General features: G+C 51.6%; 1 protein-coding gene across 1 annotated transcript in view; it reads right to left on the bottom strand.

The window, feature by feature from the left end:
• Positions 1-21,349, bottom strand: part of RGS9 (regulator of G protein signaling 9) — a 52,971-nt gene that overhangs the window by 24,178 nt on the left and 7,444 nt on the right. Inside the window, exons 2-9 of the mRNA XM_006092421.3 lie at positions 18,096-18,192; positions 13,761-13,811; positions 13,318-13,424; positions 13,069-13,120; positions 12,756-12,814; positions 11,758-11,834; positions 7,331-7,412; positions 722-793 (exon numbers count right to left, since the gene is read on the bottom strand). Coding sequence (XP_006092483.1) covers positions 722-793; positions 7,331-7,412; positions 11,758-11,834; positions 12,756-12,814; positions 13,069-13,120; positions 13,318-13,424; positions 13,761-13,811; positions 18,096-18,192 — 597 coding nt within the window. The remainder of the gene's footprint in view (positions 1-721; positions 794-7,330; positions 7,413-11,757; positions 11,835-12,755; positions 12,815-13,068; positions 13,121-13,317; positions 13,425-13,760; positions 13,812-18,095; positions 18,193-21,349) is intronic.

Raw genomic sequence — 21,349 nt, 5'->3', positions numbered from 1 at the left:
GTGGGTAGAGGCCAGGATATGCCAAACATCCTACACTGCACAGGACAGCTCAAAACAGTAGTGCCATGGTGAGAAACCCTGCCCAGAATGCTCACTGTTTCAACAGCTTACGAATTGCATTTCTTTAAATAAGAAACCATCATAGGAAATTGGCCATCCATCATAAATAGTAGCTGTATTGGGAAAAGAGTTCTTTTAAAACAAAAGCTTAGGAGAAGCTTTGCAAAGATCCCACGCTATTGAGATGCAAAAAAAAAAGTGACATTCCAGGTCCTGTTGAGGATGAGGGTTTAAACCCAAAGTTGACTCAAGGGTTTTAAGCCTGGGGCCTATAAGCTTCAGGGAGTCCAGGAACTGGCTGAAATTGTATGCAAAATGTCTGTCTGGGAGTCTTTTGGCAGAATGCTTTCATAACTTTCATCAGATTTTCAAAGGAAGAAGTGATTCAGAAATATCTGTAAGCCAGCCGTCTGGATACCATTGGCTCCAACCTGCACTCTAGATCTCTTGTCTTTCTTTATGCAGGGCCCTTGCCATGGCCTCCCCGCCCCCAACACTGATGTCACAGAGCCCATAGTCCTCCTCTCTTAGGCACTCTCAAAGGGGAGATATCATTGCCCCAACAGACACAGCTAGACAATAGACAGATGGACATCTTCCCAGACTAAGACCCTGACCTAGGCCCTGCCCACCCTACCAGCAGTAGGCAGCAGAGACCTACCTGGTTTACCTGAACTTCATTCGGATTGGTCACTCGGTCCAGGCCATAGTCCAGCACGTTGTTCATTCCTGGCTGGATGGAATAAAAATAACATAAGGACCACTGCTGGGAGAGTCTCCAGTTTCTAATTAACTTTGGGTCTTGGCCAAGCTGCCAATTGTGAGAGTGAACTGATAAGGGCTTGTGGCCTAGCCCACAGGGAGCTACGAGGGTGTGTAAGAAGAGCTTCATAAGCTGTTCCACCACCACAGCATCCCCAGAACCTAACACAGTGGGATAGGGAGATACATGCATGCACTGATGGACGGGTGGGTGGGTGAGTAAGTGGGTGATGGGTAGATGAATGGGTGGATGGATGGATGAGTGGATGGGTAGATAGGTGGGTAGGTGCATGGATGTATGGAGGGAGGGATGGGTGGGTAATGGGTAGATAGATGTGTGGATGGATGCTCTGGTGAGTATTTGAGTAGATGGGTGGTTGCATGGATGGATGAATAAATGGGTAGGTAGATGGGTGATGGATGGGTGGGTGGGTGGATGGATGAATTGATGTTCAAATAACACTCAACTTCAGCAAGAGCTCACTGAGATTAGCACATGGGACTCCCGACTCCTCCCCGGTGCTCCTTCCCTACCCACAGTGCAGAGCTTTAGAGAGTCCAGGCTTCTGCCGGGCACCCTCTAGGATCTAATCCTAGTCCTGCCACTTCCTCGCTTCCAGGAAGGTCTTGGAGAGTACTCTCTGCACACGCTTCCTTTCTGAGAAATGGAGGTGCTCCTTCTACCTGTCAGGTTCTTGTGAGGACTTAACAAGGTGGAGTGTGAAGCTCTCTCAGCAGAGGGCCGCTGTTACGGAGCAAGGGATTGTGTTCCTTCCAAGATTGTATGTGTAAATAGAGGCCTGGCCCAGAGCTGGGTCTCAATCTTGGTCAGTTCCCTTCTCGATCAGGCCACCCGCTCTCCAGCCAATCTTGCCTGGTCTCTCTCGATTCTCTGAGGCCAGCAGTTCAGGCCTTGCACTCTCCTCTGTGCTGGTTTGGCGCCAGGCACCCATCAAGTTCTCTTGTGATTAACGAGGCTGACTTCACTGGAGCAGAGACAGGAAGCAACTGGGCTTTCTCCCCATCAGATTCAGCCTCATCAACAGGATCAGTCACATTTTTAGCTCAGAAGTATGGTGGCCAAATAAACTTTAGGACGCCCTGTTCAGTTTGCATTTCAGATAAATAGCAAATAGTTTGACTATATCATTTTGCATAAAAATATACTCCATATGTGTTTAGTAGAAGCATACAATAAGTATCAAAATATTGGGACATACATCATTTGCTGTTTATCTGAAATTCAAGTTTAACTGGGCATAATGGATTTTATTTGCTAAATCTGGCAACTTAGCTCAGCAGGCTACCATGCGGGCACATGTTGGGCATACCGTCTAGGCAGGGAAGAGAACGAGAGAAGTAGGAAGTGGGCGGGAGGAGGACAAGGAAAGGGATGGCCGTCCTCACCCTAGTTGTTGTTACATGTGGACCCCGGTCAACAAATTTAGCAGCTACTTCCTGTGGCTGGCATTGTGCTCAGCCCTGGGGAGCCCGTGGTGCATGCAACAGGGACCCCTGCCTCCAACATCCCCAGCAGGTCTCAGGAGGAGGCAGCCACTCAGCAATTAATCACACAAATGATGAACTACAGTTATAACAAGTGCTACGAAGGGACAGTACAGAAGTCCAAGCCAGCCTTCAATGGGCCCTAACCCAGCTTGGGTGTGAGGGGCCGTCAGAATCATAGGGGTGTAGTGCCTTTGCCTACAGTGGGTTCCAGGAATTGCCCCCTCCGTCTGGTATAAGAAACCCCCAGCTTAACTGAAGACTTCACACACACACACACTCACACACTCAAACACACACGTATTCTCACACTACTTTTACCTCTCACACAAATACATCCACGATCACACGCAGTCGCATTTATACGCTCACACACACTCTCTCACACTCAGACCCACTCTGAGGGCACCCACCCTCACACTTCCACAGCGCCAGTGCAGTCATCTTGAGTCTTGAATTAGTTCTCCAACTCTTTCCCTTGAACTTGACTCGTGCTTTTATATAAAGGTGGCCACCCGGGTGCTCAATGGTGCACCTGCGTAACCATCATCGGCACAGGGCTGCCCAGGCCAGACAGCCTTGGACTCAGAGCTGGAGCCGCCCTCGGAGCTCTATTATTCTGCCAGCCTGTCCAGTGCCAGCCCTCCTGGCTCTCTTCAGCTCTACAGAAGGGCTGCCCTGCTGCCCGGAACCTGCCTCCTCTCGGCCTTTGCGTAAGTCTCAGCTGTGCCTATAGAGCTGTGGTCCCATCCCAGCACCCTGCCTTCAAAACTCCCCAGTGGGGCTGTCTTTCTGCTTCTGCCGGTTGGGGAAAACCCCAGGCTCCATTCATTCATTCATTCATTCATTCACTCATTCATCAGATAGCGTAAGTTTTTGTTCCCACAATAGTCACCAGAGCCACAGCTGATGTGGTGTCTGGCACGCAAGGAGATGCTTGAACGGAGATAACCCAGAGTCGCCAGTCAGTGCCCAGGAAACAAGGGCAACGGCATCCTGTGGTGACTGCCAGCTGACACTCCACCAAGCCCCTCCTGTCCCTTCTCTTGCTCTCCTCACTTTCTCTCATCATCACTCTCTTCTCTAACATATCAGTTCAGACCCTTTGGTGCATGGAATGGAAAACAAATATAGATATATATATGTATGTATGTATGTAAGCCCAGCGACCGTTATGGCAGAACAACCAGAACGACCGGTCACTATGATGCACACTGACCACCAGGGGGCAGACGCTCAATGCAGGAGCTGCCCCCTGGTGGTCAGTGTGCTCCCACAGCGGGAGCACTGCTCAGCCAGAAGCCGGGGTCACAGCTGGTAAGTGCAGCCACGGTGGCGGGAGCCTCTCCCGCTTCTGCAGCAGCGCTAAGGAGTGAAGAGCCAAGCGGTAAGGAGCAAGCAGGCAGGTGGTTAGGAGCAAGGGGTCCCAGATTGCAAGAGGGATGTCCAACTGCTGGTTTAGGCCCGGTCCCCCAAGGAGTCCTAGATTGCAAGAGTGTGCAGGCCGGGCTGAGGGACCCCCTCCATGCACAAATTTCATGCATCAGACCTCTAGTCTATATATAAAAGCCTAAGCGACCATGCAACCATACGACTGGTCGCTATGACGTGCACTGACCACCAGGGGGCAGACGCTCAACGCACAGGCATGGAAACATGGAACAGATTGATGAATCTCAGAGGGAAGGGGGAAGGGGGGAGGGCAGGAAGAGATTAACCAAAGATTTTATATGCATACTAGAGGTCCGGTGCATGGATTCGTGCACCAGTGTGGTCCCTCGGCCTGGCCTGTGAGGATCAGGCCAAAACCAGCATCCGACATCCCCCAAGGAGTCCTAGATTGCGAGAGGGTGCAGGCCGGGCTGAGGGACCCCACCGGTGCATGAATCCGTGCACCGAGCCTCTAGTAATAAATAAAATCCCAAATAGTTTCATAAGCAAAATAAAACCAGGGAAGAGGCTGAAGCAGGGAGACGAGTTTGGGTGGACAGGCCGGAGACGTCTGCTCGAAGCAGATCTTGGCTTGAATGTCACTTCCACCAAGAGGTGTTCCCGGATCCCCGATCAGACCCAGGACCCCGCCTCCCCCAGCTAGCTGCCCTGGCGCTCTGTACAGTACAGGTTCACCTGTGCAAGCTCCTGAACCTCCCTGAGCCTTGATCTCCCCATCTGGATAATGGGGACGATGCTACTCCCTACTTCATAGCATCATCCCCGGGCAAATGGGACCATCTGTGCCAAAAGCTTAACACAGGCACTCGACGCAGTAGGCACTCAACGACTTCTAGCTCGAGTTGTTTTATGCCCAGGACCTTCACTGCTTAGCTGGCACAGAGTCGGGGCCTCATGAAGGTTTCACGGATTAGTGGACAGACCAGGAACAGGGGAATGAACCGATTCGGTAACTGCAGGCCGTGTCCCACCCACAACAGTGGGTCCCCCGTCCGTTCACATGCAGGCTGTTCCACACGCCACCGAGCCAAGTGCTTTATCTGCCTGGCTGGCTATTTTCCCAGTGAACTGAGAGTGTGTTTGGGTCTCTGGGAGACAGTCTGACGGAGCTGAGCTCCCGGGCTTCCTGGTTTTGCTCAACTTGAAGGCTGAGACAGACTTCCAACTGGACACGCTCCAAGCAGAACATGGCCCTAACCCCAGCGCTCTTGGGCCCCAAGAGGCTGTGAGTGTCTTAAGCAAGTGGAGGGAGCAGGACCCACAGGCCCTCTGGCCTCATCTTTGACGATCCGGTTTCGACTTCAGGGAGCAGTAAGAGAGAGATTGGGTGTAAAGAGTTTTGTGTCCAAGGAATTTTTTACAACTGCTCCGCGTGCATCAAAGCCTTGTTCTGAACTTGGCTCCCGGTGCTATCACGGAGGGACCAGGCTCCTGTGAGCCCTGGCAGCCGGGTTGTTAGAGCAGCCGTGCCTGATGCCAGGCTCTCATGACCGAGGGGGTTGCAAAAAGGTCTCACATGCACTAAGACATCACGTGACATGGCCCTGGGAGAGCAGAGGATAGGGACTAAGAGAGAAAGGCCGTGCAGTCTGTGGGTTCAGATGCTACAGCACGCACTAGCTGTGTGACTCTGGCCGATAAGCAACATCCCTGAGCCTCAGCTTCCTTATTGGCAACATGGGACTAATAATATTGCCTCCCACACCGGACTGCGAAAATGAAATAAGGCAGCGATTGTAGACTGATGCGTAGGGCAGTGTCCAGCACACTCAAAGTCCTTGATTCAGGTCGGTGGTGGTAGTGATGATAGCGACCATGTCAATCGTGGTGATGGTGGTGATGGAGGTGGAGACAGTGGGGGCAAGGTGGGAGGTGGTGGAGGTGTGCGAGGTGATGGTGAAAGCAGTCGTCACAGAGACACAGAGGTACCTAAATTTAGGTACCTCTGAATCATACAGTGGAGAGCCACTCAGCCATTTGCCTGGTGTGGGGGCTGAGTGCTTACCCCAAGAGAACTGGAAAGAACTTGGATAATCTGTTTTCCATTTTGTTCCCCATAAGCCTCCGGGGTTCAGGGACAGAGCAGAGGAGAGGGACCCGGGGCAGATCATGTGCAGGGCCAGCCTGGGTCACTTTGCAAGGGATGCAGTCACATGGGCATCCCCCCCCACCACGGAGTCCCGCATGTCATATGGAAGCCATCCCCACCCTGCAGGGACCAGGATCCTCTCGGGCATGGGTGCCACCGGGCACCAGAGCACCTTGCCAAATGCGTGGCTTATCTGCCATTTGCCCTTATCCTCCCCAAGGCTCCCCCTTTAGGAACAGACGTCTGCATGCAGGCTGGACAACGCTTGGTTCCCTTCTCAGACAGAGAGCTCACTCCTGCGTCCAGTGCCCTGGGCTCGGTCATCCATCATCACCCCGCCCCCGGCACCCGTGGTGGGCGGTGGCCAACTGGTTTACCCAGAGGAGGGGCGCTGAGACCAAGCAAAACCAAGCAAGCTTCTTGGAGATCAACCCCAGGGCCTTAACCTCAGCAGCAAGTCATCCGAACCAATGCCCCCAAGATGGGACCCCTGTGGAGTATTTGAGTGTAGAAAGAAAATAAGCCAAACAGCCGACATCTGATAGGCCTGACGTTCAATAAGGCGGGAGCTTCGGCACCTGGGCTGACCCGGTTTGCTTCCCGGTTCTGAGAATCTGGTTGCCTGGCGAGCAAGAGAACTAAAGGAGGAAGAGGAAGGGCGTTTGTGTGAACTCTTCACTTTTCAGAACGCCTTTCCCATCTCCCACCTCCCACGATCCATGGGCAGCACATGGGTCTGACACCGGCGTGAACGGAGGCAGCAGAGCTAACCCCAGGGGTGATGGTGACGCCCGCTTCTGTGCTGGCGGAGGAGGCCACCATTCCCCAGGGGTGAGCCGTGACAAGTCACGTCACTTATGCACAGCTTGTCTCTCCGGGCCCTTCAGAGCCCCAGCGCCAGAGCTGCAATGTGCTCTAAGCAAGGCGGCTCCGCACACTCTTCCTCTCACCCCAGCCGCGGGGGGCAGGGTCCAGGAGAGGGAAGGATTTGGCTCTGCAGAGTGTCAGTCCTCCACAGCATTTTATTTTCATGCTTTGGAGCCTATGTCCTAGTTTCTTCTTCTTAGACTTCTTTTCCAAGGTATCCTGGCCAAAAAAAATAGGCCTCGTCCCCTTAAAAGACAAACTCATTCTAGTTTACTGAGGTTTAATGGCTTAAGGAATTTCACGTGGTTCAACCACCACAAGATGGGCCACGAGCAGAGCCCATCCAAGCGTGCGTTTCCTCCTCCAGCCACCAGGCAGTGGACGCTAGCTCAACACTGGGCAGCCCCTGCTGTGCCTCAGTGTTCCAGCTCCAGAGGGTCCTGAGCTGGCAACAGGGGCGGTGAGTGCAGGGTGGGGGTGGGAGGCATCAGGCGGGGTGAGTGTAGGGTGGGGGTGGGAGGCATTAGGGCGGTGAGTACAGGGTGGGGGTGGGAGGCAGGGGAGAGATGGTGAAACCAGAGGGGAAATACTCACAGGGCTTCGGTGGACCAGCCAGTACGCCTTCTCCTGGCAGTCCAGGGCATACCTGTCTGCTTTATTCCTTTCCTTCCCGGTCCTGAAAAGCCAAAAGCCATGTTTTTCTCGTGTGTGTTTTTCAGGTTATTAATAGTTAAGGTTGTCTTTTGATTACAGTTTGCAGGCGATATGGTTTCGTATTCATTTCAGGTGTACAGCATGGTGGTTAGACAATCATAGACTTTACAAAGTGTTCCCCTTGATATTTCCAGTATCCACCTGGCAACATACATAATTATTATAATACTAGAGGCCTGGTGCACAAAATTCATGCACATTTAGGGTCCCTAAACCTGGCCAGCGATCAGGGCCGATCTGCAGGGCAACTGGCAGTGCGATCAGGGCGCGCCCCCCCCAACCCCACCGTTGGCACCTGCCTTGGCTGGCCTGGCGCCGCCCACTCGCAGGTTGGGTCCTGCTTGCTGGGGCAGCTCCTGTGTTGAGTGTCTGCCCCCTGGTGGTCAGTGCGCATCATAGGGACCGGTCATTCCACCAGTTGTTCCGCCGTTCATTCGATTTGCATATTAGGCTTTTATTATATAGGATTATTGACTATATTCTCTGTGCTGTACTTTACATCCCCGTGACTATTCTGTTACTACCAATCTGTACTTCTGAATCCCTTCACCTTTTTCCACCCAGTCCCCCTCCCTTCGCCCTTCTGGCAACCATCCATCTGTTCTCTGTATCTATGAGTCTGTTTCTCTTTTGTCTGTTCTTTAGATGCTAACTAGACAGCATCTAGTTAGCATCCTACCCTCTATGCCCATCCGTGCTGTCGCAAAGGGTAAGAGTTCGTTCTTTCAGAAGCCATGTTGAAGGCCAGGAAGATTCTGTATCTTTTTCTCAGTGACGCTCAGTGACGGACCCCATTCCTGATGAGCCGCAGCACTCGCCCAATCTGCCCAGCTAATCCGTGTGTGTAATGAAAAATAGCAAATGCTCATGTGACACTGGGCGCTGGGTGCCCTGCTCAATGCTTTCACCTATCTAGTCACTTAATCCTCCCAGTGACCTTTTCATGGGAGGTTGAATGTCCCATTGGGGGTCCCCCCACAGCAAGTGGGAGGGGTGGGACTTGAACTGGGATTCAGGTCCCAGACAGAGTCCAGCTCTGCCTGAGATGGTGGTGCTGGGGTGCAGTCACCCCCAGGGGCAGACTTAGAGTCCAATCAACTCTACCTTCACCTCTGGGCCAACGTGGGTGGCGCTCGGGGCTGCCATCTGACCGCCTGCCTTCTCCACTCCCCTGCTTTGGTAAACGACGTACGTGACATCTGGACACGCAGGCAGCCAGCAATGCCAGAGCCCGCCAGGGGGAAATCGCTGGCCGCGGGGCATGTTCGTGCCTCCCTGCCTGTCAGTTCCACTCTGTCACTTCAAAGACTGTGTGCCAAGCCAGGGTTTTTCTGAGCCCAACTTATTATTCCAACAGGCTTTTTATTTCCCTCTGATCTCTCGGTCTCCCCTCCCCTTTATGGAGAGGAAATGATACCGCGCTTTGCTCCTGTAGGAGCCGGGCAACGCTCATTATCGCGCCCTGGGCCCCATTCAGCACCATTTCCACGGCGACCTGCGCTCACACTGGGTGACGCTTGTTTTCCCAGGCAACCTGGGATGACGCACATGCCTCCGACCAGACAGAGTCGGCAGATCTATTTGCCAGCTGACGTCTTGTGAATAACATAACATCCAGACACCCAGACGGGTGGGGAGGGCCGTTCCAGTGGGGTGTTGTGCCAACCTCCTGGGGAAATTAAATATAAACACCGCCGCTCCCACTTTCCCTTGCCAAGCTAACTCGATTTTCTACCAGGTTAACTCCCCCCAACCTCATGTCCTCCGGAGCCTGGGGCACTGTGACGTGCCCATCATGCTGGTCAGCCTTGTAAACAGAGTCGATCGCTAATTTACTCCCATGTCCTTTCCGGCTTCGCTCTGCTGCTCTTCTCATAGGAGTTATTGGAAGAGAGACGTAACAAATGGAACCCAAGGGAGTCAGTAAACGAGGGAGTATTTTAGTTTGTCATATTATGAATGTTTTTCATATTGAGATTTTTCAGCAACAGTATCACATTCATTTATTCATTCATGTAGGTATTGATCTCCCACTATGTTCCAAGCACTGGGAGTACAGTGGTGAACCAAACAGACTGCTATGGCCCTAGCTGGTTTGGCTCAGTGGATAGAGCATCCGCCTGCAGACCAAAGGGTCCCGGGTTCGATTCCAGTCAAGGGCACGTGCCTCCGTTGCAGGCTCCTCCCTGGCCCAGGCCCTGGTTGGGGCGTGTGCAGGAGGCAACCAATGGATGTGTTTCTCTTCCATGCTCTCTAAAAAATCAATGGAAAAATATCCTCAGGTGAGGATTAAAAAAAAAAGACTGTTATGGGCCGAATGTCTGTGTCCCACCCCAGCTTGTGCCGGGCACTTACACCATCCGGGCACTTACACTATCCACTCTCCTGGGCTTCCAGCTTCCCGGCTACAGATTTTGGGACTTAACCCTCCATAACTGTAATTCCTGATAATAAATCTATGTGTATTTATACGCAATTGGCTCTCTTTTCTTAGAGAACCCTGACTAACCCACCACTACTCTGGTTCCAGGCTGCTTCATGAGAATGGGGTCCCCACCATCCAGCCCTGCCATGCGCCAGCCAGCCTACAGCTGCCAGGATCTGGATCCGGCAAGGTGAGTGAAGGTGGGCCACCTGGGCTCCATCCATTTTGCTGGCCACTGGCCTCAGTCCCCCGATATTCCTGACTCCCACACCTACACACAATAATACTGTACATCCCCACGGCCCTGACTGGATAACTTAGTTGGTTAGAGCATCTTCCCAGTACGCCAAGGTTGGGGGTTCAATCCCTGGTCAGGGCACATACAAGGATCAACCAATGAATGCATAAATGGGTAGAACAACAAATCAATTTCTCTCTCTCTCTCTCTCTCTCTCTCTCTCTCTCTCTCTCTCTCAAAGGAAAGAAAATATTGTACATCCCCACCCATCCTCCCTTGAAATTGGGCATAACCATGTGACCTGCTTTGGCTAATGAATCGTGCGCAGAAGTGACCAGCAGCACCTGTGATCCTCCCAGCCCCTCTCCCCCACTGCTCTGGAAACAGACAAGGCCGAGGCAGGGCTGCTCCTTTAGCATAGGTCCTGGTGGGCACAAAGCATGCAGGGCCCCGGTGACCCACAGAGGCCCTGGGACACAAGCAAGAAGTAAGTCCCGTGGTTTCATGCCCCTGAGATGTGGGGACTGCTTGTTACAATAGCCTAACCTCATCCTGACTGATACACCCTCCCCAGCGTTTACATCTGGCTCTTGTGGACAAGAAGGGCACTTCAGCCCAGCCAGTGTGGCTCAGTGGTTGAGTGTCAACCTATGAACCAGGAAGTCATGGTTCGATTCCCAGTCAGGGCAAATGCCCAGGTTGTGGGCTCAGTCTCCAAGGGGGGGTGGGGGGCAGTGCAGGAGGCAGCTGAACAGTGATTCTCTCTCATCATTGATGTTTCTATCTCTCTCTCCCTCTTCCTTCCTCTCTGAAATCAATAAAAATATTTTTTTAAAAAATAAAAATAAAAGAGAGCCCTCCAGAAGGACGTTAGCTCCATTTCTGATGTGAACAGCAGGCAAATGAGAGCAGCAGTGGGTGGTGCTAACATGTGAATCTGAGTACATACCTCCCCTGCTTCAAATATTTCCCTGTGGCCCTTATCACCGTCCTCACTTCTGCCAGTTCCAAGCTTCGGACACTCCACTTCTGCTATGAGAAACTGTGTCAAGCGGACACCCCCTGCCTCCAGACTCTGGTCCTGTCTGCCTAGAACACGGTGTCTCCCACCTCGCCACTCCATGCACCATCACCATCCTTCACCTGGATGCCTCCTACACAGCCTCCAAGTTCAATGTGGTTCCTACAGCTCCTTCTGCAAACTCCTGCCTGTGGCTCTCATCCCACTGCAGCATCACAGCCTTCTGCCTGACCCGCTAGACTGTGTCTCTGTATTCCCTATGCCTAGCCCAGTGCCTGAAGACCGTTGGAGGGCCGGACTATAGTTTTAAAAAAAAACTATGAACAAATCCCTATGCACACTGCACATATCTTATTTTGAAGTAAAAAAACAAAACAGAAACAAATACAATATTTGTATTTGCATGTGGTTCCTACAGCTCCTTCTGCAAACTCCTGCCTGTGGCTCTCATCCCACTGCAGCATCACAGCCTTCTGCCTGACCCGCTAGACTGTGTCTCTGTATTCCCTATGCCTAGCCCAGTGCCTGAACCATAGATGCCCACTAAAGGATTATTTTACCAAAAGGACACACGGGAGGGAGGGAGGAAGAACAACCAGGGATGACCAGGACCTTTCACTCACCTGTACTGCTCTTTGGCCTGCATAATGACAAAGTCCCACTTGTAGTTGATTTTTTTGTTCAAGAAATCGTAGTTTTCCTAGGGAAGGAAAACACAGTGAGAACACTGAGGCCCGTGACATATGCCACGTGCAGTGGGCAGAAAGCCTTACGTCGACGAGGGCATGCCCCTGGCTTGGCCACAACGAGGCCCAGTCAACGGGCCTTCGCCCAGCTTTGCAAGCTGCTCATTCAAGGTGTAGCACCAAATTCTCAAAAAGCCTTTTTTTAAATAATATATGTATCTCAAATCTGATTAGGAAGAAGGGAATACAGTGTGGGGAGGAGCATGGGAACTCAGTACTCAACAACAGAGCATCACAAATCCACCAAGATAAGACCTAACATTGGTATGATGCTGGCGCTTCTAAAAACATGTTTGTAATGCGTAAAACACAGCAGCATTGTTGCCGTCTGCCCAGAAATCAAGACTTTAGAGAAATATGACTCCTCAAGCCTAAAACAAAAGTTTATACTATTGCTTTCCCATCACAAACGCAAATTCAAACCTGTTCACCAATTAATATGCATTATCATACATATTAATTCAAATCATTTTGGGATAGCAAGGGCTTAAATTACAGCATGAGAAACTGAAGCTCAACATAGGGAAGAATTAACTTCAGGGAGCTGCTTCTAAATATTCTGATGGATAATGGTCAGATGATGGGTAGATGGATGGATGGATGGTTGGATGGAGGGATGGATGGATGGACAATGGCTAAATGGATGATAGATAAATGGATAAAGGATGGATGGATGGATGGATGGATGGATGGATGATGAATGGATGATAGATTGAATGGATGATAGATGGACAGATGATGGATGATGGATGGATGAACGGATGGATGGATGAGGATACATATGAACGTAGCAATGAGGGAAACGGGGGGAAAGAACAACTCAAGACTATATTCCACTCAAGTATAATAACCTTTACTTGAAAGTATCTCTGTACCTTTTCGTGTTCTTCTAAAACCCCTTTCTTCTTGATATTTCGCTTGGTCAGATAGATGGCTGGGGAAGAAAACAATGACATTTTCCATCATCGTGTTTCAAAACCACATCTGCAGGCTCTCTGTGCATGAGGCTGCTGTGCTCAGCCCGGTGGAGAGAACGCAGCAGACCCGCTCTCTTCCTGCAGGAACACTCCCAATACAGGGGTGTACTGACAGAAAGGTCATGATGACAGCAAGACAAATGCCACCAAAATGCAGCAAGTAAACAAGCAACACGTTAAGCACTAACAAAGGCATGAGGAGAGCAGTTACCATAGTCTGTATCTTCAGCCGGCCACTGCTGGGTCGGCCAGAAATATGGCGTCTACGAAAGAAACCAAGAAACGTCGCTTAGACAGTGGGCTCCGACCCAGGAAGGCCCCAGCCATGTTGTCTAACCCATGTCCTTAGCCCCCTCCACTTATTTCCAAAGTCCTGATCTGTGAGGATATGAAGCCAAGCAACTATCTCTTCAGATAAGATTAACCCCATATTCATAGCCAAGGTCAGGCCAAGACTCACCTGGAATCGGTAGAGGCTGCCATCCGGCTTGAGAATGAGATTCTTGGGGTCTTGCAGGGGGTAAATGTAGCCATACTTGACGATGAAGTTGCCCAAGTTCTGCGCCTCTGGGGAGAAGCAGCGGAAGCATGGAAGTTAAGAGCAGGGCCCGCAGAAGCTCACTACCCGGCCCACACACACAGCACCCCAAACTCCAACCAGCATGTCAATCAAGGAGGGAGAGTATCAGCTGGGGAACGTGCTAATAGGAGGATCCCCCAGCCAATATTCTGTCCCCCCAATTGGATCCTGGTTGTTTTACACATGAAGGCCTTGTCTGTTCAATTAAAATGTCAATTTCTCAGAGCCCCGGGCTAAGCCTCCGTGCAGTCTCAGCCTGCGGAGGTTCTCGCGGGCTCCACGCACAGCAATCCTCGGTCACCCAGGGCCAGGTGAGCTCTCACCCAGACTGGAGATCCAGAGCCTCTGGACGAGCCATTGCAGAACATCACTTCCTGCAAAACAGAAATATCAGGCCGTCATCAGAGCCTCCTCACACGCCCGCTGGCCTCCTCCCTGCTCAGCTGTGATCACGTCCCTCTTCTGCTCAAAACTTTCAGGGACTCCCTTCCTCCACCCACCCACCCACCCGCACTGTGTTCAGTCCAGACCCTGCAGCCATAATCCAGGGCCATCCAAGATCTGGCTCTGGCCTGGTTTCCCGCTTACCCTCCCCTACACATTCTCAGTCTTTACCTCTCTTGTGGTCCTTCTTTTCTTACCTCACAATGATTTGTGCATAGACTCAAGTAGAAAGTAAACAGACGGGGTCTTAGCACTGAAAATAATCAGACCCAAGGCAAGCTGTCCATGGCGCTCTAGGTGGAGCCTGGACACGTGGGCTAAATCAGAGCCAGGGGTGGGAAGAAAAATGGGGGTGGGCTGAGCTAGGGGGCTGGTTCTCCCACGCCCCCCAGTTCCCGGGGGAAACTCTGAGAGAGTCAGAAACTTCGAACCCTCGCGAAGATACTTTTATCAAAGCAGGAGGATGGGACAGATTTTAGTAACTCTTTGTAGGGTGAGTTATTGCTTTGGACAGTAGAATGTGGGCTCCATTGTTACTCTTGCCCTGAGTCCTGGGAACAGTGCAGAGTGGAAGCTGGTGTGAAAAAACTAGGGGAGGCCGAGAGAGACAGGGTCGGGGGAGAATGTGCACCCCTCCCACCCAGCCCCCCAGGATTCAGATTTATCTAAGGGCCGAAGCAAGCCAAGTTCCACCAACAAGTCCAGAACTGCTGCAGGACCGCAGGGAAGCTGTGTGCCTCCTACTCAACCTGGACTCTCGCCCCATACACAGCTCATGCTCCTTGTAGGAGGAGGGCAGCACCATCGCAGAAGAAAGACAAGCAGTCCTGGTACCGAACACCCCAATGCAGACGCCATCTTGCAAACGCCATAGACCTCCCTTTCCAGCAACCCCAGGCTGCTTTACAAAGGCCACGCTGGTCCCCGGCCTGCATGGCAGCCGGCCCGCAAAACAGGCCACGAAGGAGCATCAGGGTCGAGACCCCGCTGCCTGTGTCCTTGTGGCTGGACTGTTGCAAAGGAGGCTTCCCTCCTCGGAGATGGCGAAGGGGCACTTCCTTTGGCGCCTCCAGGAAGGGCCTTTATGCTCCACTCCCACACTCTCTGGGCTTAATTACCTGCCCACAGCATGGCTGAGGCTGGGCCACCTGTAACTCTTCCCTCCCCATCCACACCCTGGGGCACAGTAGCCAGCCTTTACCTCTGTCAGTGCCCACGTGCCCACCATTATTGCTTTCACTGGATTCTCCTCTGTTACTCTTAGCTTTATTCGCCCCTGGTTGGCTGGGCAAAAGCAAACTTCATTTAAAATCCGAGGGCTGGCTGTTTTTATTTTATATTTTTAGTGATTTCAGAGAGGAAAGGAGAGGGAGAGAGGGAGAGAGATAGAAAATCAATGATGAGAGAGAATCATTGAGCAGGTGCCTCCTGCACACCTCCTACTGGAGATCGAGCCTGCAACCCAGGCATGTGCCCTCGACTAGAATCAAACCCAGGACCCTTCAGTCTGCAGGCTAATGCTTTATCCACGGAGCCAAACTGGCTAGGGCAGTGATGGCGAACCTTTTGAGCTCGGCGTGTCAGCATTTTGAAAAACCCTAACTTAACTCTGGTGCCGTGTCACATATAGAAAGTTTTTGATATTTGCAACCATAGTAAAACAAAGACTTATATTTGTGATATTTATTTGATATATTTAAATGCCACTTAACAAAGAAAAATCAACCAAAAACATGAGTTCGCGTGTCACCTCTGACACGCGTGTCATAGGTTCGCCATCACTGGGCTAGGGCAAGGGGAGGACTGGCTGTTTTAGACTTTCCACCCCAAGTCTCACTGAATGCTACACAGTGTATGCAGACCGAGGGAGAAAGACCCAAATAGACAGCAGACAGATTAGCGCTCTCCACCGAGGAGCCAAGGGTTTTCTCATCCACTTGACAGCTTCCTGAAATAAATCAAATGAGATTACAGGCCACTGGCATCTGTACCACGTGGTCTGTGCGGGCTTCTACATCAGTCATCTTCGTTCCCAGAAGTCCTGGGTCACCTGCCATCCGAGGAGATGGATGCCAATTACTCAATTAGCGGTTATTAGTGCTGATCTGCAGCTGCAAGACAAGGCCTTCCCTGTGTCCTGTTCCAACAGCCGCTGGGGTTCACCAGCAGGAGGAGCAAGGGGAAGCATGGCAGGGGGCACCTCAGCCGGGAACCAGGTGAACCCCATGTGCGAGGGAGGGGAGCAGTGAATGCACACCGATAGGAATAAGAGTGTGGACACTGGAGTCACATCACTGGGCTCAAGTCCAAGCTCGGCCAACGTAGGAGTCGAGTGACATGGGGACAAGTTGCTCGACCTCTTTGCGTCTCCAGGGCCCCCTCTGCAACATGGGGATGATTGCATCTTTCCCTAACTTTACGGTGTATATCAACTGACACAGTGTGGGAAATTGTGAGCTATTGCCACTCCTCCAGCATCCGCTGTGTGCTGGCCACAGGCACGGTACTATCTCCTTTACTAGTACTTCCTGCGCTCATTCTCTTAGACAGGAATTGCCACGCCTGCTTCTAAAATGAGAACATTGAGGTTCGGGCTACATCACTAGAAAAGGCACCCAGCGGATTCAATCCCGGGGAGCCTGACTCAATGTCAAGTGCTAGACCAGGGCTGGTTCACTCATTCAATGGACTTGTAGTAGATCTCTCCCCTGCCCCACAGCTCTGCTAAGCACTGGGGTTACCCAGATGAGCAAGAGGAGATTCTGCCCCTTGAGGGCTTCCAAATCCAGTGGAGAATTTAGGCCAAAACCAGTGACAACCAGGGTGGGGAGAACTGCCACGGCTGCATCTTAACTGCTGGGGGAGGCCAGAGGCACCCTGGAAAGTCTGCCCTTTGATCCCTGCTCTTTGGGTGCCCAGGCTGCTCGGGTTCCTAGCCTTTCCCGAGTCTGGCTCATCCGTTTCCCTTTCTTATGCGAGCTGCCCTGTCACATTCCAATCAATTCCTCCTTTGCTCCAAATAGCCAGGGTGGGTCTTCTGTTGCTTGCACTCAGGGAACCCTGAGTGGCACATGGCTGGTGGGGGAACCCGTCTTCCAGGCTGTCAGACAGGGAATCAGGAGGCTGGGAGCCAGCTTGCCTCTGCAAAGGCGAGGGCACTTGATGAGAAATTAATAGTCAGGTCGTGGGTGGGGGCTGGGGGGGGGCGAGTGAGGGCTCATGGGGAGCTCAGCACAGGGCGAGGCCCCAGATGGTGCTGCGGGAAGCTGTCTGCTTCTGCAGCCAATATGCCTCCGTAGGAAACATGCCCTCCACTGCAACCCCAAGCATAAAGCATATGCCACACATGTATCAAAATGCATTCTTACTTTGGGGTTCAGCTCTTTCTGCCCAAATCCTCAAAGGATACTCTGCACCCCTTTATCCCACACCCAGAAAAAGGACACAAGGGCGCCATCCCCTCAGGGTAGTTAAGAAGGGTCTGAATACAAATTAGAAGGTAGGGGAGGGTAGAACAAAGGCCAGGTTTTTTTTAACGCCAAATAGTTATTTTCTGCTACCTGATTTCATTAAAACAAACAAGGCAAACAAACAAAAAGTCACAGTAAACATTGTTTTTAAATGACCTCCTGAGTGGATGGCTTCACAAAGTGACCTTTTGAGTCCTTTTCTCCTTCCCTTCCGACCCCCTCTGCAGAAGGGGCCTGGGGCAAAGCAGTCAGCGAATGTATTCTGGAAAGGGCTAGAGCAGTGATGGCGAACCTTTTGAGCTCGGCGTGTCAGCATTTTGAAAAACCCTAACTTAACTCTGGTGCCGTGTCACATATAGAAATTTTTTTATCTTTGCAACCATAGTAAAACAAAGACATATTTTTGATATTTACTTTATATATTTAAATGCCATTTAACAAGAAAAATCAACCAAAAAAATGAGTTCGCGTGTCACCTCTGATACACGTGTCTAGGTCCGCCATCACTGGGCTAGAGGTTAAATATTTTCAGTTTTGTGGGCCGTGATACCGTCTCTCTGCACAGCTATTTACATGGTCGTATCAAAGCAGCCAAAGACAATACATAAGTGGGGATGTGGACGTGTTCCAATAAAACTTTATTTACAAATACAGGCCTCGAGCCAAATGTGACCACGGGCTGTAGTTCGCCAGCCCCCCTGTGTGGTCTGTTCCAGGACAAGACTACGTCACAGGACGGGTTACCTGTCATGGCGTGAGGGATGCTGGTGACCAGGATCTTCTGGTTCTGCATTCGGACCCCCGTCTCCGGGCTCTGCATGTCCTTCACTAGCGCTTCAATCTGCAAGGCAGAAGCAAACTGTGGCTAAGGGGAACCGTGTCAGAGGCTGAGGCGGGCTTTTTGGACGGCACGGAGGGATCAGGGGACACAAAGATGGACACACGGAGCGAACCACGTGGGTGGCACTGAGTACGGCCACCAGAACTGGAGGAGCAGCGTGCTCCAGGCACCGTGCCCTCGCTGTGGCCGTGCTCGGGAGACTCGTCCTGACTTGGAGATGCTGCAGAGACTTTCAGGAGAAGACGGGACTTGACAACAGAGGCTTTTCCTGGACAGAAAGGGGGAGGATGAGCACAGGCATGGGAGGGTGTGAGAGGGACAGAAAGCAGTGGAGGCGAGGCTGGAGGGACAGGTGGAGGCCCGATCCCGGGACCTCGAATGCCACGCCCAGCGTGCGGATTTTGTTCTGAGGAGTGGCATGACCTGGCCTGCGTTTTGGAATCGTGGTCTACGGCAGAGGGAGGACACTGGAGCCAGGAGAAGGTTGCCCCCGTGGAGAAAAGCGGGCGATGTGGTCAAAGCTGTCGCTGTGGTCCGGGCAGGAAGTGATGGGGCTTCACCGTGACACGTCAACCCCTCGGTCTATTCACAACTGAGCAGTCACAGTGAGTCCTTTCATCATTTTAGGACATGTCACCCCTGTGCTCCAAGCCCTGCAAGGGCCATTTCACCCAGAGCCCATGGCCAAGATTCCCTCTCCGAAGTCGGGGCAGCTGTGCACAGCTGGACCGGTCCTTGTGGAGGGTCACGCCTGAAAACCACCCTGTCCACTCCCCACACTGAGATAGCTCAGTGGTCTTCCTCTTCCCCTCGATTTAACCAACCTGGTGACATCACCCTTATTCTCCTGCTTTTCATAAAATACACTCTCTAGGCATCTGAACACAGCCCTGCATTACAAAGTATGGTTTTGTAATCTCTTAGAATCTAATTGTGTGAAAATGCTTTATAAGGCATGATATGTTATACTGCATAAAGATAGATAAGGACCAAGTCATATAAACATAAAGATAGATGCTTTATAAGGAGACATAGGTTAGTGGTTATTGATGGAATCAACATTTGTAGCATTTGTACAATTCATGCATCTTTGAAACTTTGCGTGCAGGGCTGTGTTCAGATGCCTGGGATTAAAAACCTAGCTCTACTCACCAATTAAACATATTTATTGATTAAGCACATGTTTATTGAGCATGTATTGCATGCCCAGTACTGTGGAGGATACAGCAAAGTCAAAGAGATAGTCCTCATTCTCGGAGAACTGGGAAGACATCTGTAGGAAAATAGAAATTTAAGATAAACACTAGGGACCTGGGTGACTAAAACGCTCCATTCAAACCCCTGCTCCAAAGTATACGCTGGATAAATTGCTACATCTCACTAGGACGCATTGCTCTGTCAAATAGAGATTGCAAAGTGCCTCGCCATCAGAGGAATGATGTGGAGATTAAATGAGATTGATCACGTAAAGCACTTAGCATCGAGCCACGCACAAAGTCAGCTTGCATTACATGGCAAAGGCAGGCTGAATTTTGCATCAAAAAAATAGGGAGGATACTGACTGGAATAAGAACCAGGAAGAAGAGGAGGCTGAGATGATGAAAAAGCAGTGTGCATGGAGAGAGTAGGGTTTCCCTAGACAGGGAGGGAGGGCTGTGCTCCAAGAGGGGCGGGGGGCAGGGGAGGGGGGGAGTGACAAGGCCCCCGGCTTCTCCACGCAGGAAAGTGAGGACATTGAACTGGGAACCTTTGCAGTCCACTGCTGATGCGAATGCAAAATGAAAACAGCATGGAGGTTCCTTCAGAAATTACATGGAATTGCCATACCACCCAGCAAGCCCGCCTCTGGGTATTCATCAGAAAGAACTGACCTCAGGATCTCGAAGAGCTATGAGCACCCCCGTGTTCACTGTAGCAGTGGTTCTCAACCTTCTGGCCCTTTAAATACAGCTCCTCATGTTGTGACCCAACCATAAAATTATTTTCGTTGCTACTTCATAACTGTAATGTTGCTACTGTTATGAATCGTCATGTAAATATCTGATATGCAGGATGGTCTTAGGCGACCCCTGTGAAACAGTCGTTCGACCGCCAAAGGGGTCGCGACCCACAGGTTGAGAACCGCTGCATTAGAGAGAGATTGACCCGGCTGCACTGGAGGGGGGAATCATGCCGAGGAACCCCGATTTGGACAGATTAGACCTGCCCCTGCCCCTCGGCCAGCCACTCCTGCAGCTGGACGGTTCCCACCTCCCCAAGGAGGGAAGGGCGTGGGACGAGGTCCTGAGTCACTGCTGAGGGGCTGAGCATCCACTTTCAATCTGTTGCTAAACCAGCATCTCAAGAAACAACCAGGATCAAGTGCATGGGCAAGGTCGCTCTGGGCACAGTGCCAGAGGTCAGCCAGCGAGCTAGACTGACCGGAGCCCAGGGGGTGCCTGGGGCTCCTCATGCAAGACTGACTGCGGGCTGGCTTCCTCTGGAGGACACTTTCCTGGCTCACAGGCTTGTTCTGGGATGGAAGCTTCATGTCCGCTCCATCGGAGCCTCAGTCCTTGGTCTGCAATGTGTAGGCCTGGCAGTATCTCAGGCCACGGGGTCAGCAGAACGGCCACAGCAGGGAGGGGAGCTAAGAGACAACCCAGAAAGGTGTGAGAGGCTGGGAGGTGGCCTCACTCCCCCTGGACATGGCCAGGGGACCCAGGAGCCACAGGTTGCAGGAGTCACTCCTTCCTAGTTCTCAACTAACCATGAGCTGTGGTGTCAAATGCCACTTCAAGAAGTGCCTGACTTTGTGGCATGAGGGCCTGCCAGGTGAAACCCACATTTATTTTAAAATGGATTTTAGATGAAACAGCAGCATTTCGAGGGAACAGAGGGCCCCGATATTGGAGAAGAAGTAGAAACCCGCCCAAAAGTTGGAAACCTGAGTTTCCCTGAGAAAGAAAGTCAGGGAATCTGATCCCTTCTCTTCGCATTAAAAAAGTAATAATAAATTAAAACCCAGTTATAAAGAGCTTGAAAATAACCTTCAGAGGAGGAATAACGAGAGCTATTTTTACAGCACAATGCGGGGAGTCAGGTTTCTTTCTGGCAGGTGCATCACCCTTCCCAGAAGGGAGGGGGCACACAGGGACCCCGAGAACGTTCTGAGGGT

This window comes from Myotis lucifugus, unplaced genomic scaffold (assembly GCF_000147115.1).
Source record: "Myotis lucifugus unplaced genomic scaffold, Myoluc2.0 scaffold_100, whole genome shotgun sequence".
Classification (NCBI taxonomy): Eukaryota; Metazoa; Chordata; class Mammalia; order Chiroptera; family Vespertilionidae; genus Myotis; species Myotis lucifugus.
This window is presented reverse-complemented; position numbering and strand designations above follow the sequence as displayed.